The 14,311-nt window shown below is 33.2% G+C and overlaps 1 protein-coding gene and 1 long non-coding RNA gene across 3 annotated transcripts; both read right to left on the minus strand.

Annotated features, from left to right (window-relative positions):
• Positions 1-2,734: 2,734 nt before the first annotated feature.
• On the minus strand, positions 2,735-7,012 carry LOC145097224 (TMV resistance protein N-like). Its single transcript, XM_079034753.1, has 5 exons — positions 6,534-7,012; positions 5,224-6,328; positions 4,833-5,126; positions 3,310-4,733; positions 2,735-3,109 (listed from the first exon to the last, which is right to left on the minus strand). The coding sequence occupies exons 1-5, from the start codon at positions 7,010-7,012 to the stop codon at positions 3,043-3,045; spliced, it is 3,369 nt and encodes a 1,122-aa protein (XP_078890879.1). The 3' UTR covers positions 2,735-3,042.
• Positions 7,013-10,356: 3,344 nt separating this feature from the next.
• Positions 10,357-12,312, minus strand: LOC145097228 (uncharacterized). 2 transcript variants are annotated; one of them, XR_013704281.1, is made up of 4 exons: positions 11,576-12,312; positions 11,060-11,498; positions 10,729-10,771; positions 10,357-10,570 (listed from the first exon to the last, which is right to left on the minus strand). It is a non-coding gene; the product is annotated as an uncharacterized LOC145097228 (long non-coding RNA). The 2 variants fall into 2 exon arrangements; XR_013704280.1 differs by lacking the exon at positions 10,357-10,570 and having other exon boundaries at positions 10,604-10,771; positions 11,576-12,311.
• Between the last annotated feature and the right edge of the window lie 1,999 nt (positions 12,313-14,311).

Consider the following 14,311-nt stretch of genomic DNA (forward strand, 5'->3'; position numbering starts at 1 on the left):
CGGATATAATATAGGTGTTAGGTTGTTTAAAGAAAGTTTAAAATATTAGTTATAATATCTATATATTAGTCATAATTTTGATTTATAGTTTTCGACTCTTAGATTATTCATGAATAAGATGTTAAAGATTTTTTTAACTTTTATATATTGTTGGGTAAAAAGCATAAAAAATTATTTAAAAGTTATATATTTTTAACATATTAATATTTTGTTTGTAGCATTTAGTTACTTAATATTAAAATTTTGTTTGTAGGATGTCGTTACTTAACATATTTTCATTTGTTATATTATATTTAAAGTAGATAAAAGGAATAAAAAAAATAGAGTAATTAGTCTAAAAAGAAACTAATGAGTATACTAGGTTTTCAAGAAGAAATTTAAAAAACTTTTTGCCTAGCGGTAGCAAGTGGTGTCTTCTCTCATTGAGGTCAGGGTTCATGTCCCGTCGTGAACATACTGATAGAATTACGTCTTAGCTTAGGAGTAAATTAGATTTATTGATTAAAATAAACAAGAAACAAAAAAACAAAAGGTAGAGACATGTCTACAAATTTCATAGGAAATTTCATAACTTACTAACCATTTTTCATTATATAAAGCTAGAAACACTACAACTTAGATCTCTATTAGTACTTATAGATTAGTCATAATTATTAGAACTCTGTGAACTACAAAGTAGTAGTTTTAGGTAAATAACTACCAACACTTTTCCTTTATCCTAAAACATCATACCAGAAGAAAACTAATCGTCGAATAAGCAATCCATCAGAATGCTTAAACGAACTATTTGACACGAAAAAGAAATTAATCGCCGTATGAAAACTATCTACCGAAAGGAACTAGCTGGCGCCGCCGCATCGCGCGGGTACCCTACTAGTATATATATATATATATATATATATATATAAAATAAATTAGTAAAAGTAAAAGAAAAAAGAAAGAAAGGGTAATTTGGTCTTTTTATATGGACCAAAGACCTACAGTTTAATTTCCACAAACCATAAGGATGTAACCGATCAAATTTTAAACTTAGGGACAAAAACTGAGAATTTGACAAAAACACAAGGACCATTTCTGTAATTTAATCTTATACTTATATCTCTTTTTATTCATTTATGTAAATATAGGGGTCTCTTTTGTAACATATTGTAATTCATGTATATTGGTGTTAATACAATGTTCTCCCTAAGGGGTTTAATAAGTCAAAAAGTTGGAAGCTTTTTAAATAAATAAGCTTTGCTAAACACCCTTTAAGTCTATATAATCTGATGATCTATTTTACGCGCAATGGCTAAATATCTCTCTACTCTTTAAATTTAATTTCATGTTCAAAACCTCAACTCTCTCTCGAATCAAAATATATGGTTTTACACGGGGTTAATGGCCGAATTTGGGAGGTAAGCTTGAAGCATTATGTGTTGTGATTCTTCCTAGTTCTTTATTCAGTGTTTGTAACGCTTTTGATTTCACAGGGGCCGCAAGGGACATAATTCGATTGAGACGTTAGATGGGTATGAACCCTCCCCTAACGATTCATTCCGCCTGTTGACTAATTAGGTAATTTGTCTTAATACTGATGATCTTTTTCTCTATTTCTATCGTTTACCCTTTCTAGGGCAGACTGAAATAAGGTACGCGTGTTGAGATATAATCTCCTCCAATGTCCGAATAGAGAAAATAGGGTGTGGGTGTTTAGTGGTGCTCCTAGTTGAAACTTTCTATATTTCATTTTGCAGCTATTAGTGATTTCATTTACATTGTATATGGAGGACCAAAATCAAAAGGAACAAGCATCAATGGTTGTTAAGACCTCTTATTAAACCTGTTTAAAAGCTGTTTTTTTACGCCTAGATTTTAGAATTTAATCCACTCTTGATATTAAAAGGATTGAATTAATATGTGTTTAAGTGCCTTTTCAAACTATAGGGTTCTAATAAGTAAAACTCCTACCAGTTATAGCAATGCACTTTCAAAATTTTCTTATTACAGCATAATACTTTGAAAATCTACCAAATGTAGCAATGTACTTTCAATATTCAAATTTTTTCTTATTAGAACATTATACTTTGATTGATATAGCAAATGGAACACTAGATAGATTTCAACATGGGAACAAGAAAAAAACAAAGTTAACATACCATCACTACCCATGATTAGTTCCAAAAAAAAAATTTAGTTCATAAAGAAAAGTGTGTTATGTTTCATGTCCAATTCTATTAGCAGCATACACACAACAATAAACTTGTCCCTCTATAAAATAACATGAAGAAAGTTAATGTGGAAAATTTCCTTTTTCTATTATAAGTCACTGGATTAGTAGAGAGTAGAGACCCATCATATCAACCTTTTCCAAAGTCGAGAGACTGACCACTTAACTTAATTTTTGGGTTTTTGGCTAAAAAATAATTATTACCATCTACAACAAGACCAAAAAGACCACCATGTCAATTCAGCTTGAAAACAGAGAAAGTACAATAGTTCTTTGTGAAATGACTTTTTTGGGCCTCCAGAGCTTCTCAAAATCATCATGTTGTGGGTGCCTGCATTATGTGCACTCTACATAGCAGAACATTTTTCCTATTGTAACAACTTTCTACAGATTGTATGGCAACTTTTAACCTGAAACCTATCAAAACTCTATTCACAAACAATTAAGGTTGCAATCAACACACATATGAGATTATTCATAACTTTCAAAACTACAATCTTATTGTTAATCAGGATACGGTTTGGGTTGATCCATGAAAAATCAGAGTGGTAAGCTAAAATAATATTTCAAAATACAAAGCATTAAGCTTTAAGTCTAAAAACAAAGTTACAAACAAGACCTACGATCAATTTTTGATTTTTCCATTAAATAAAGAATGGAACGAATTTATTATCAAAATCTTGCAGTTCAAATGACATTTGGAAAGTCCCAACCTAACATCTCTTGAGCCATGGTTCTAATGGAGATCACTTCCAACTCATTCTCATTGTGCACTATGTGTTTCTTCTTTTGAAGAAGTCTCACATTGATTTCAACTAGTAACAATGCTTCAATCAACAGGAATCCCCACCACAAAGTCCCTTGAAATTTAGCTTAATCAACGTTTTCAGCGTCTTTTTTCTGCAAAAATCATTGAATTTAGCTTTTTAAGAGAAAAAGTCAAGAGAAGAGAACAAATTAAGACGAACATTGTCTACATGTATAGTACTTTATTTTCTTTTAATTATTAATTTTGATTTGTGGGTGAAATTTAGTTACCGTCATATCAATTTTATTATTTAAATCAGTGTGACATGATCAATAAAGAACACAGAAAGTACCTGTTACAAAAGAATAATGCTTCAAAAAATTTATCCCTGGACACTTCTCCTGTTGACAGCTGTACGTAGCAGTCAGATAATGAGCCATGTATCTCTGATGTAAACCCACACGACTCAAGAAGCTCCCTCGACCCGATGAACCACAGACCTTTTACCAAAAGAATGCTCTGTGGAAGATGAATTATGCTTGTACCTCGTACATGTAAGTATTCTAAATGTTCTAAACGTCCAAGTTCCTCAGGTAACTTTTCAAGAAAGAAACAATTATCAAGTTTGAGAAAAGTTAAACGTTTCAACATACAAATGCTGTCGGGTAGATGCTTAATCTTCGCAGATGACAAAGTGAGCATCCCTAAACTTTCTAATTCGCCAATACCCTCAGGTAACTTTTCAAGAAGCCAACAGAATTCAAGTCTGAGAGATTCCAGATGTTTCAACATACAAATGCTATCCGGAAGATGTTTAATTGTTGTAGATGACAAAGTTAGGTCCTCTAAACATTCTAATCGGTCAAGATCCTCAGGTAACCTCTCAAGTAGCAGACAATCTATAAGTTGAAGAGATTTCAAATGTTTCAACATACAAATGCTATCTGGAAGATGTTTAATTGTTGTAGATGACAAAATTAGCTCCTCCAGACAATCTAACTGATCAAGATCCTTGACCGTCTCTAGAAAACTGCCTTTGAGTTCAAGCTTTCTTAAATGTCGTAACCCCCAAATGCTTTGTGAAAATGTCTCAAGGTTTGTGCAAGCACATATACCTACAGAAAGAAGCATCTCAAGATTTCTAGTAAATGAGGTTCGATATTCTTCATAAAAACACTTAAACCGAAACTTTGGTAAGTTATTGTCAGGGTGAAGCGGGCATCTTTCTATGGTCTCTGCAATCAGCTGTAATTCAGCTGAAGGACCAACCTCAAGTGATTCATCCACACTACAAGAAGTATATTCATATTTGTGAAAGAAAAAAGAGCTAAAACTCAAACAACCACTTAAGTCTACATGGACAAGCTTGTTTAGACATCCAATGGGAGTGTGAAGTTCTACCAATTTATGACAGTCATTGAGATGTAACTTCTTGAGATTTGGAGTCATCCCAAGGTCAAGGGTCCTCAATTTTGAATGACTAATTTTGAGTTTGGTGAGCTTTTGACATTCATTGGCCACGTGAAGTTTTTCCAAATCATTGCATTCATAAAGAAGCAACTTTTCAAGATTTGGAGCCAGCCGAAGGTCAAGGGCACTCAACCTTGAACCTTTAATGTCGACAGAGGTGAGCTTTAAACATCCAGCGGTCATATGAAATTCTATTAAATCATTGCATTGATGAAGAGTCAACGTCTCGAGATTTGGAGTAAGCCCAAGGTCAATGGTACTCAACATTGAATAACTGAGGTCAAGAAATCTGAGCTTCTTAAAGACCTAAAAAAAACAAAATGAATATTGGTGTAATAACAAAATAATGTATGTATAACATTATATAATGAACCATACAGATCAATCGATCAACCATAATTTTACCTTACTTTCTCCACCTTCCCAAAGTTGTACAATTCTGCTCTCATGCATTTGAAGTGCAGCAAGATTATTTGCTTGAAACGTTGTGGGTAAAGAACTAAAAGGGTAATTGGTCCAAACCACATATCGTAGAGCATTTGGGAAGCCTGAGCCGGCCATACTAAACTCCAAATCACAGGAATAATGTCCATCAACAAAAAGAAATCTAAGTTCCTTCATCTTTCTCAGACCTTTTATAGAAAAATGAGTATTGAAACTCATAGAGAAGAATTGTATACATCTTGTTGCTTTAGTACCCTGCAATCCAAAAGAAGTCACCATGAAACTTGTGTCATAATAACTATAAATGTGTTGTTGTTTTTTTTTACCAAATATAAGTACACATTATCCTTACCAAATCATTAGCTAATATCTCTTCAATTTCATCTTTAATCCACAATCGGGTATGATTGTGAGGCTCATCCGGGTGCCCACGACGAACAATATTCCTGCCCATTTCTTCAATATGGTCATGCATGCCTAGGTGATCATAATCATAGTTCTTATAAATAGTTATAAGAGATTTTTGCTGAAGAACTCTTAAACCATTTCTAGCATGAAACCCACAACATTCAAGCGCTTTGATTGCAATATCTTTCGGACAACCTTTCATGAAGCATGCAACATCTAGAAACATTTCCTTGTAATCCTCCTCTAGAGATATATAGCTTATTTCCAACTTTTTCAAAGTTTGTGTTTCCGGAATCGTTTTTAGTCTTTCTAGGGCATCTATCCATTCAAGCTCATCTTTTCCACAAAGAAACGAACCCAAAACCTTAATCGTCAAGGGAAGACCAGCCGCGTAATGTACAACTTGTCTTGATAGCTCTTCATACCCTTGAATTGGAATATCTCTCCCAAATGCAAACCTACTGAAGAGGCAAATTGCCTCCTCATATGATAGCAGATTGACATCATGAATGAACTTCACTCGGTGCGCTACCAGCACTTGCTCATCTCTTGTTGTAATGATAATTACACTTCCCGCCTTAAACCAGTTAGGATCACCTGCTAACGCCTCAAGTTGGTTTATATGATCAACATCATCTAGAACAACAAGACCCTTCCTATTTGGCATCCTCCTCTTCATCATGTGTTTCCCTTCATAAACACCACTTACTTTGATGTCTTTATCATTTAAGACATCTGAAAGGACTTGATTTTGTAACTGCGTTAAACCGGACAAAGAATCTTTTTCCCTGACATTTTCAACGAAGCTTGTACCTTCAAAATGAAAGGATATGTGATCAAAAACAGCTCTTGCTAAAGTTGTCTTTCCACCACCTCCCATGCCCTTGATCCCGATCATGCGCACATCGTCACAACCAATCTCTAAGGATGGTACAAGATCTTTGATCCGGGTCTCCATTCCGACTAGCTTTTCATCAATGTTGAAACTAATGGAACGTAACTCTAGTGAAACCACCTCAACTATTTTTCGGATGAATTTAGCTTCATGCCTACATTTTAAAGAAGATTCAGTTAGCTTACTCAAAAATCCCATATGACCAGTCATTTTCAGATCTATAATTAACATATGAAAAATAACGTATTAAAATTTGACAATCTAAGATGCCATATACGAGCCATTTATATCCAGGACTCCAGGTTATACACTAGATCAAAAAGATTCAAAATATTGCAGAGATCTAATGAAGGAATTACCCGTCAGCAGTGTTCTTCAACTCCCACCCAGCCAGATCCGCTGCTTCTTTGAGAGCCTCTCTCCATATTCCAGCAGCCTCTTTATTTTTAAGGTTGTCAAAGGCGTCTGCCACTGCCCCCTCTTGTTTGCGGACTTCCGAAGGCTCCACATCATAGAAAACAGGGTAAGCGGTATGCTCGTTCGTCTTCTGACACTCCATTATCTTAACAAGTTCATTCAAGCACCAAGATGAAGAGGCATATCTCTTGGAGAAAACAATGATGTAGAATTTGGAGTCTTCAATGGATCCGATGAGCTCATCACTGATGTTTTCCCCTTTTTTGATTTCTTCGTCATCCTTGTAAGTATGAATGCCTTTTTGCTTAAGAGCATGATAAAGATGGTCAACGAAGTTCGTACGAGTGTCTTCGCCCCTGAAACTCAAAAATACATCATACTTAAAGATCTTGTGAATGGATGAAGTTGAAGAAGACGCCATTGAAGGTATGATTGAAGGATCCTGATAAAAATCAAATCTTTGTTAACCAAAGTTAAAATGATTGCGAAGAAATTTGGATGAGATGAATCTGGATGATCATCGTAAGCAGATTAAGAAGATAGAAGATAATGTGAGATGGCGATGGGTGTGGCTGGAAGACTTTTGGACTTCTGTGGAGAAAGCCAGACCACTTGTTTGGTCAAGGAATGTAAATTTACTTATCAGATCGCATTTCTAGTTGCATGTGTCTTTCACTTAATTATAACAGTTTAATTACGAGTTATGTATTAAGGCATAACGGTTGTGAAAAATATTTACCATATATATTTACCATTTTTGTCAGGGAGATAAATGGAAGTGGGCTGAGTTTCAACTTTCAAGCACGTCTCTGTATTTCCACTTGGTTTCTTACTCTTTTTTAGCGGGGATATCGACTAAAAAAAGTAAGATGCAGTTTGACTTGGTATAAATATTTACAGTTTCTGTACAGTTTACTTTTGTGAGTAAATTGCTGTGTAATCATAAGGATTTGATACTTTTATTGATCATCACAACACAACGATATTCTTTTGTTCAAACTAAGATAAAATATATAATTGTTCATTCTATTAGAAAAAAGATGTTTGTTTTATTCATAACTTTGATATGGTTAGTATTACATTTTCTTCCTTTTCGTTTGATTTATCATTACTCGACCACTAGTGATTTTCTTGATTCATGAATGGATTTAAAGGCTAGGGTGGAGGATTTATTTAGTCAAAGTTGGTTGGTTTTTTATTCTTTCTAACTATTTAAAAATGAGTGGCAAATTTTGTTAAATGGAAACGTAACTTTTGGTGTAGAAGTCAAATGTGGGGAGTTTCTTATTGATAACCATTAACATATGTTTTAATTAATTTTCTACAGAGATCAAGATCTCTTGACGTTTGAGAGGGGAAGTGTAAGCGGTTCTGTTATGTTCAGGTATATAGGCATAATTTGGCTTGATCTTAAGGGTAAGGAGTACGAAGTTCTGAAAGTTAGTATCTTATTATAAAAATCATGGCGATAATGATCTATATTTAATTATATAATTTTTTTGTGTGTAAATAATTTTGTGTAAATAAAGGTCATGTAAAAACTATACATACACTGAAGGATCAAGGATGTGTGTGGGCACAATAAACATGGAGGTTTACCTTTCTAATGACCTTAAATTTGTTGGATTATGAGTTTGCATACTATACACCTATTATTTTGGTTATGCCTTTTTTAACAAAAAACTATAGCTATGATATCATGTCAAAATTAAGTTCCTATCATCTAATATTGCAATATAACAACATACAGAATTGATTTTTGTTGGTTTTGCATATTTATGCAGTGCTAATTTATAAACAAGTTAAATCATTACTCTGAAAGAAATTGGAACATTGCTCTGCATTATGGCAATCCAATTTCAGTAGGGTTGTATCATTTACCTGTTCATTTTCCCTTATAATTCACAAAAAAATAAGTTATAACTTTTGTAGGCAAATGAAGTCTTTAGCATCAAACTTATTTGCCTGAGTTTAAATAGAATAAGCATCTTTGACATTATATATTTTCAACATTTTCTACCTTATCTTTGTGACATTATTGTTGAAATATAGTTACTCATAATTATTACATTGAACTTTTTAGTGGTTTATAATTTTTGAGTGAGGGACGTCAATATTTTGAACTTTCATGTTAAGTATAGTAGCTAAAATAATCATATTTGGTGAATTGTTGTAATATATCATGACTACTACCGGATTGTTTTGGCCTGTGTTAGGATGTTTTGGGTTGGAATGTTTTGTTGAGAGACTATTTTCAACACATCTAATTTGTTTACTAATAAACATATGTAACATAGTAACTTATTTTAACAGATAATGGCGTAAATAAACAAAAAAAATATTCAATAACTTTTCTTTAAAAACAAATTGTATAATGGGTTTTCAGTAAAAGGCGAAAAAAGTAGAGTTTTTCTAAATTTGAGATTTGATATTTTATTACAAAAATATTTTTCGCTAATTGCCATCTGCTTTTGTTAAACATGGGGATGAATTTTGGGAACATTTTGCAGTTTTTATGACATCATTAGTAAAAGTTGAAAATTCGGAGTCATAACACACTTTTTTGTTGCAAGGAAGACTTTTGAGAGGTGAAATTAAGGAATAGTAGCATGATGATATATATTACTTTTGAGCAATAGTTGTAATTCTGGAAATAATTCTAAGAGGAATATTTCCAAATGCAAAGGTATTTTTTGCATAAATTACAAAAAAAAAAAAAAAATGATATCAAGCGTACCCTTGAATTTGCTTTTGTTCCGTTTTATAGCATTAGCCCTAAAAATTTGCTTTTTGTCGCTTTTAGAGGAAGTTATTGCGGAAGATACAGAAGAGAGGTTGCGCTTGAACTTCAACTTCATGAAAGTCGGGTACTATTATGACTTTTTAATCACTTGAACAATACTTTTAATCAAATACCCTTGAATTTTGTACTCTTTGAGTTAGACTTTACTGTGAGATTGCTTTTTTTTTAATGGATCATAAACATACAACTTCCACGGATTCATTTTTCAAAAAGAAGTCGTTACGGTTCTAATGGTAGTGATTCATGTCATGATAACTTAGTTAATGGTGTATAAGCCAAGATGCCACCTATTTTCTTTGATTCTTATTGAATAGATTGCAAAACATGCAATTATCACCTAAAAACTAGTGGTTTATGTGTGTTTCAGGTAAAAAAAATCCTAACTCTCTTACCCTCATGTAATAGTAACATACTTGCATTTTGTTTTACCGAAAATAGCAACGTGTTGTCCATGATAGCTTGTATTTTCATTTGTTCATACCTACCATAAACTGCTAATGATTGCAACATCTACTTCCACGAAACATCAACCAAAAAAAAAATATGACCCATGCAACACACGGGCCTCTTCACTAGTTTGGATAAAATTTCAACTCGTGGAATCATTGATAACAGTAAAAGGTGAATTTTATTTTGTTTATTTTGCTAGATCGGAATTCTTAGCGTGTTTGGATGTGCGATTTCAAATAGATGATTACCTTTTTTTTAAATCTTTGATAATAATCTTGACTTTGCTATGTTTCTCAAGCACTTCGCCACAATTCCGATCACCGAAACTGAAATTAACCGCCAATGTTCTTGAAATAGTTTCGACCGTATCGACATCGTTTTCAGTTGTGTTTGATGTGTTTTCTGGTGCACTATTCCACTAACACTTCATTCCATCAAATATCTACTCACTATTTTTTTTTATCTTTTTATCCTTTTTTTCTATTTTAATAAATTTGTTATAGATTTTTTATAAAAACTAGAAAGGTGACACCGTGTTGCGGGGTCGGATTTCGATTAAACCATTTCCAAAAGGAGTGTACGTCGACTACATAGTTTATTGATTATTCGGGGGTTAAAATGTTTAAAGGGTAAAGTCGACTGGCTTTGCTTGTAGATTGCAAGTCAAGTAAAAACCAATGTTATTGTCATACGATCAGCGCCTCTGTCTAGGTTGAATAAGAGATTCTGAAAAATCGAACAACGGAAAACAAATAACCATTAGAAGAATCAAACCTCTGTACTTTCATTTTTACATTTACTGGTTTATTTTCAATCCTTCTATTATTTACGCAGCGTATTTCGAAAAATCTTTCTGCCAAAAAAGAATTAGGGTAATCATCTACCTATATCTTCTTTTTACCCTTTTTCTTATTAAAACTTCACCACCTGTCAAAAGACACAAATACCCTTATTAGTGACTAAAGTATGGGAAAAATAGATTGTGTTATTTATTTTACTGGTGGTTTCTTCTGGGGATGATGTTGTCATTCAATCCCAATTCAACAGGAACAAATAGTTTCCATACAGACGGATGAACAAAAAAAAGACATTTCTTCAAACAGGTTGTGGGCACAAGCATATATATAACATCATTTTGAACGTTTACGTTATTAAGGGGTACTTCATCTGTTTTCATACGTTATTGAGATAAGAAAGTATGAAGAAAAAATAAACCTCAACAGCAGCTGATACACCGACCTCTTCCATATTTTCTCTGAAGGCATCACGTATGGTAACAGCTAAATGAACTAATGACTCATGGGGCCCACATTCTCAATTCTTAGTTACTCATGTTACATGTAGAGCATCACATAACACAAGAAGAGCCCCTCCTTTCATGTTAAGTAATTTCTATGAATAAGAGCCTATTGATAGTTCCCTCTGCAGAGCTTTAAATAACCAGACACTTTCTGCCAAGGGCAAATTGGTGATTTAGTTTAAATGTCGCAAATGCGAAAACCTGCATCAAAGGTGGTTAGTTATCTGTGCCTTTTGCAGGCCATCCACAGCTTCAATTGTCATTCTCCTATCCAAACAAATGATTTCCTCAGACTCCAAGCATTTGTTGTAATAGTATAATACATCATCTACCTCACCTAGAAGTAAACGACAACTGGATATAGGATATAAAAAGAAAATTAGATTATGATTTTTCATATGTAATAAGTAACTGAGAGATAGAAATGTTACTTTGCTAATCCTCATTTCGTCTCCTCCAGATATGTCTTCACCCATCTTTGTCTGCAGAAACGAAAAAAGAAATCGAGTAATCAAAAGCAAGCTGTGATGGTTAGGCTTTAGGTTTGGTCGGCTTCTTAGTGTCGGTAGCAGTCGACGGTGGTAGCCGACACCACTGATAGCAACGGAAATATGAAAATCAAAGAACGAAGGAAAGAGGTAGATTGGTACAGAGACGAACCACCCTTCGCCATGGAAGCACCTCTATGATTTTGCCCTGGAAATCCATGGGAAGGCAGACATCAACCTCTAAGTGAATAGATAGGTAGTCGATTTGGTACCACGGTGATGGTTAGTGATAGAAAGGATGCCAATGAGTTCAGATAGAGATCAAAGGGTTTTGGAGAAGCGGCGGGAAGTGGAGGAATTAGAAGAAGATAGAGGAGAGACTGTCGGTGGATAATCCACAGTTCTGTAACCTTTTGATTGGAGAGTAATAGCGGTGACAGTGATGTGTATGGTGAGAAATAATATGGAGGAACTGTTTGTGTTGGTGAAAGGTTTTGAGAACGAAGGATTCCCAGAGATGTTGAAGAAGACGTTGCAAGGGAGAAACAGGAAATGGAGACGTTTCTGAAATGATGAATCGGCGAACCCTGAGTCGGTGATCCTGGAAACACTGGAATGGGGATGTTATCTACTGTTGATAAAGCCAGAAATGAAGCCTGATTGGTAGATAAAACGGTGAGGCCACCTGTACACAAACTACCTACATAATGACATAAAATTACTGTAAAAGAAAATAGAATTGCAACCTCACACTTTCAACTTTACTATTCCTAGCTTATATATATATATATATATATATATATATATATATATATATATATATATATATAAGGTAAAGTGAATATACCTAACAACCTTATATAAGCTTAGATACTTAACTACATTATACTACATTGTTTTGCATTATATTTGCATTGCAATCGTCTAAGGTTCTTAAACTTCAACCCTTAACTTGATTTACTTCCAAGATTTTTAAACATTTACCATTATATTCCTCCTACACCATTTGATTTGTAACGGCAGTATATGAAGCCCACCAGGAGGTCTCCGTAGAAAGACATCATTTGAAGGAAGATAATGGTAAAAGTCCAAAGATTTTGGAAACAATCAAGTTATAAGGTTGAATTTTAAAAAATTTGGGTGATTACAATGCAGATATGATACAAAATTTCTAGTATATATATATATACACTAGAAAACTTTGAGGTCCGTGCTAAGCACGATCCAAAAACAAGATAATTTGTGTATATTTTTTAAGGTGTCTAAAGTATGTTATACTAAAAACGAAAAAGGTTAAAGTACAATACTACAATATATTGCTTGAATCATCTAGAGTCTAGACCAACCATCTAAGCAGAAAAGATGAACTCTAGGTTTGTTAACTTTGAGCATCTTCGCCTGTTAAGAATCATGAGAAAATGAATTAAATTGGAAAATATGTTTTGCTTGATTTATAGATATGCAAGCTATAATACAAAGGTTATTCATTGCAAAATTAGTATGCATTTTGTTATAGAAAAACAAACACCAACCATTCTCTTCATTGCATTAACACAAATATGTTGCGTAAAAAACATAATAGAAAACTTTGGCATCAAAGAACTTATAAAATATCTTAAAGTATATTAGAACTAACAATATACATATACTTTATGGTGTTTTATAAGGTATGTAATGTCGATTTTTTCTCAAATGATTGTTTAAGAGAATCTTTGAGTTTGACATTAATTTTGCCTTTTTATCACAAAAAACATGCATAATATATCATTTTGCATTGAATACAGTAAGATTGAGTTTCATGGGAAATAATATTTTTCTTAAAAAACCAAAAGTACTATCAGTTGCATCAGTCCAATGAACATGACCCTCTATACTAAACAGATCAGTTACATGTGAAAGAAAGAATGAAACAATAATTATTAAGTGAATAATCAAGAAAATGCCAAACTTTAACCAAACTTAAGCAAGAAATCCCTATCTTCTACTGATATCTAGAAGCTTCTTATTTTTTTTTTTTTTTTTGACATTAACATACATATATCAATTTTTGAAAAGTAGAAATCATATCATTTACATGAATGGGTGGTTTTTCATAATTATGGAAATATAAATACAAATAGTTTCCAAATTTGATCATTTTTGAAAAGAAAAGGGCATAAACTATAAATAGATTAAATTTTCCCCTTGAATCTCATATAAAGAATGTTTCCCTTTTCAACCTCTACGGACAAAAAATTGTCATTCTTCAAAAATAACGGCGTAAAATTTCCCATATTGGTAAAGGAGTCAAAGTAGTGGCCATTAGTCCATTATAGACAATTTGTAACCTGAAAACAAACAAATAACAACACATTTACCTGTTTATACTTATATAGGTACCAACTCACATTCTTTACCAATATGGACAACTTGCAATCTGAAACCAATAAAAATAGCAACATATTTACTTGTTTTAACCAATATAGGCAACCTAACTCACTATCTAATCACAATAGCAGCCAATTTACATTTTCTTTTACTGATGTGGACAGCTTGTAACCTAGAAAGTAGAAAGATACAAAATCATGGTGTGGCATCGTCTGTGGTTCCCATATGGGAGATCCTGTGAAGGACCATAAATGTGGGAGATCCTGTGAAGGACCATAAATGTTGGGATAAGCCTGAATCATTTAAAAAAAA

Source organism: Lactuca serriola, chromosome 4 (genome assembly GCF_051521515.1).
Source record: "Lactuca serriola cultivar US96UC23 chromosome 4, Lser_US96UC23_V15, whole genome shotgun sequence".
Taxonomy (NCBI): domain Eukaryota; kingdom Viridiplantae; phylum Streptophyta; class Magnoliopsida; order Asterales; family Asteraceae; genus Lactuca; species Lactuca serriola.

What these genes read in the sequence shown, in the direction of transcription:
- LOC145097224 (XM_079034753.1), bottom strand. Translation starts at nt 7,012, where the DNA reads ATGGCGTCTTCTTCAACTTCATCCATTCACAAGATCTTTAAGTATGAT. An exon ending in AGATATTAGCTAATGATTTG is followed by an intron (nt 5,127 to 5,223) that starts GTAAGGATAATG and finishes TTTGGATTGCAG; the next exon opens with GGTACTAAAGCAACAAGATG. An exon ending in GGGAAGGTGGAGAAAGTAAG is followed by an intron (nt 4,734 to 4,832) that starts GTAAAATTATGG and finishes TGTTTTTTTTAG; the next exon opens with GTCTTTAAGAAGCTCAGATT.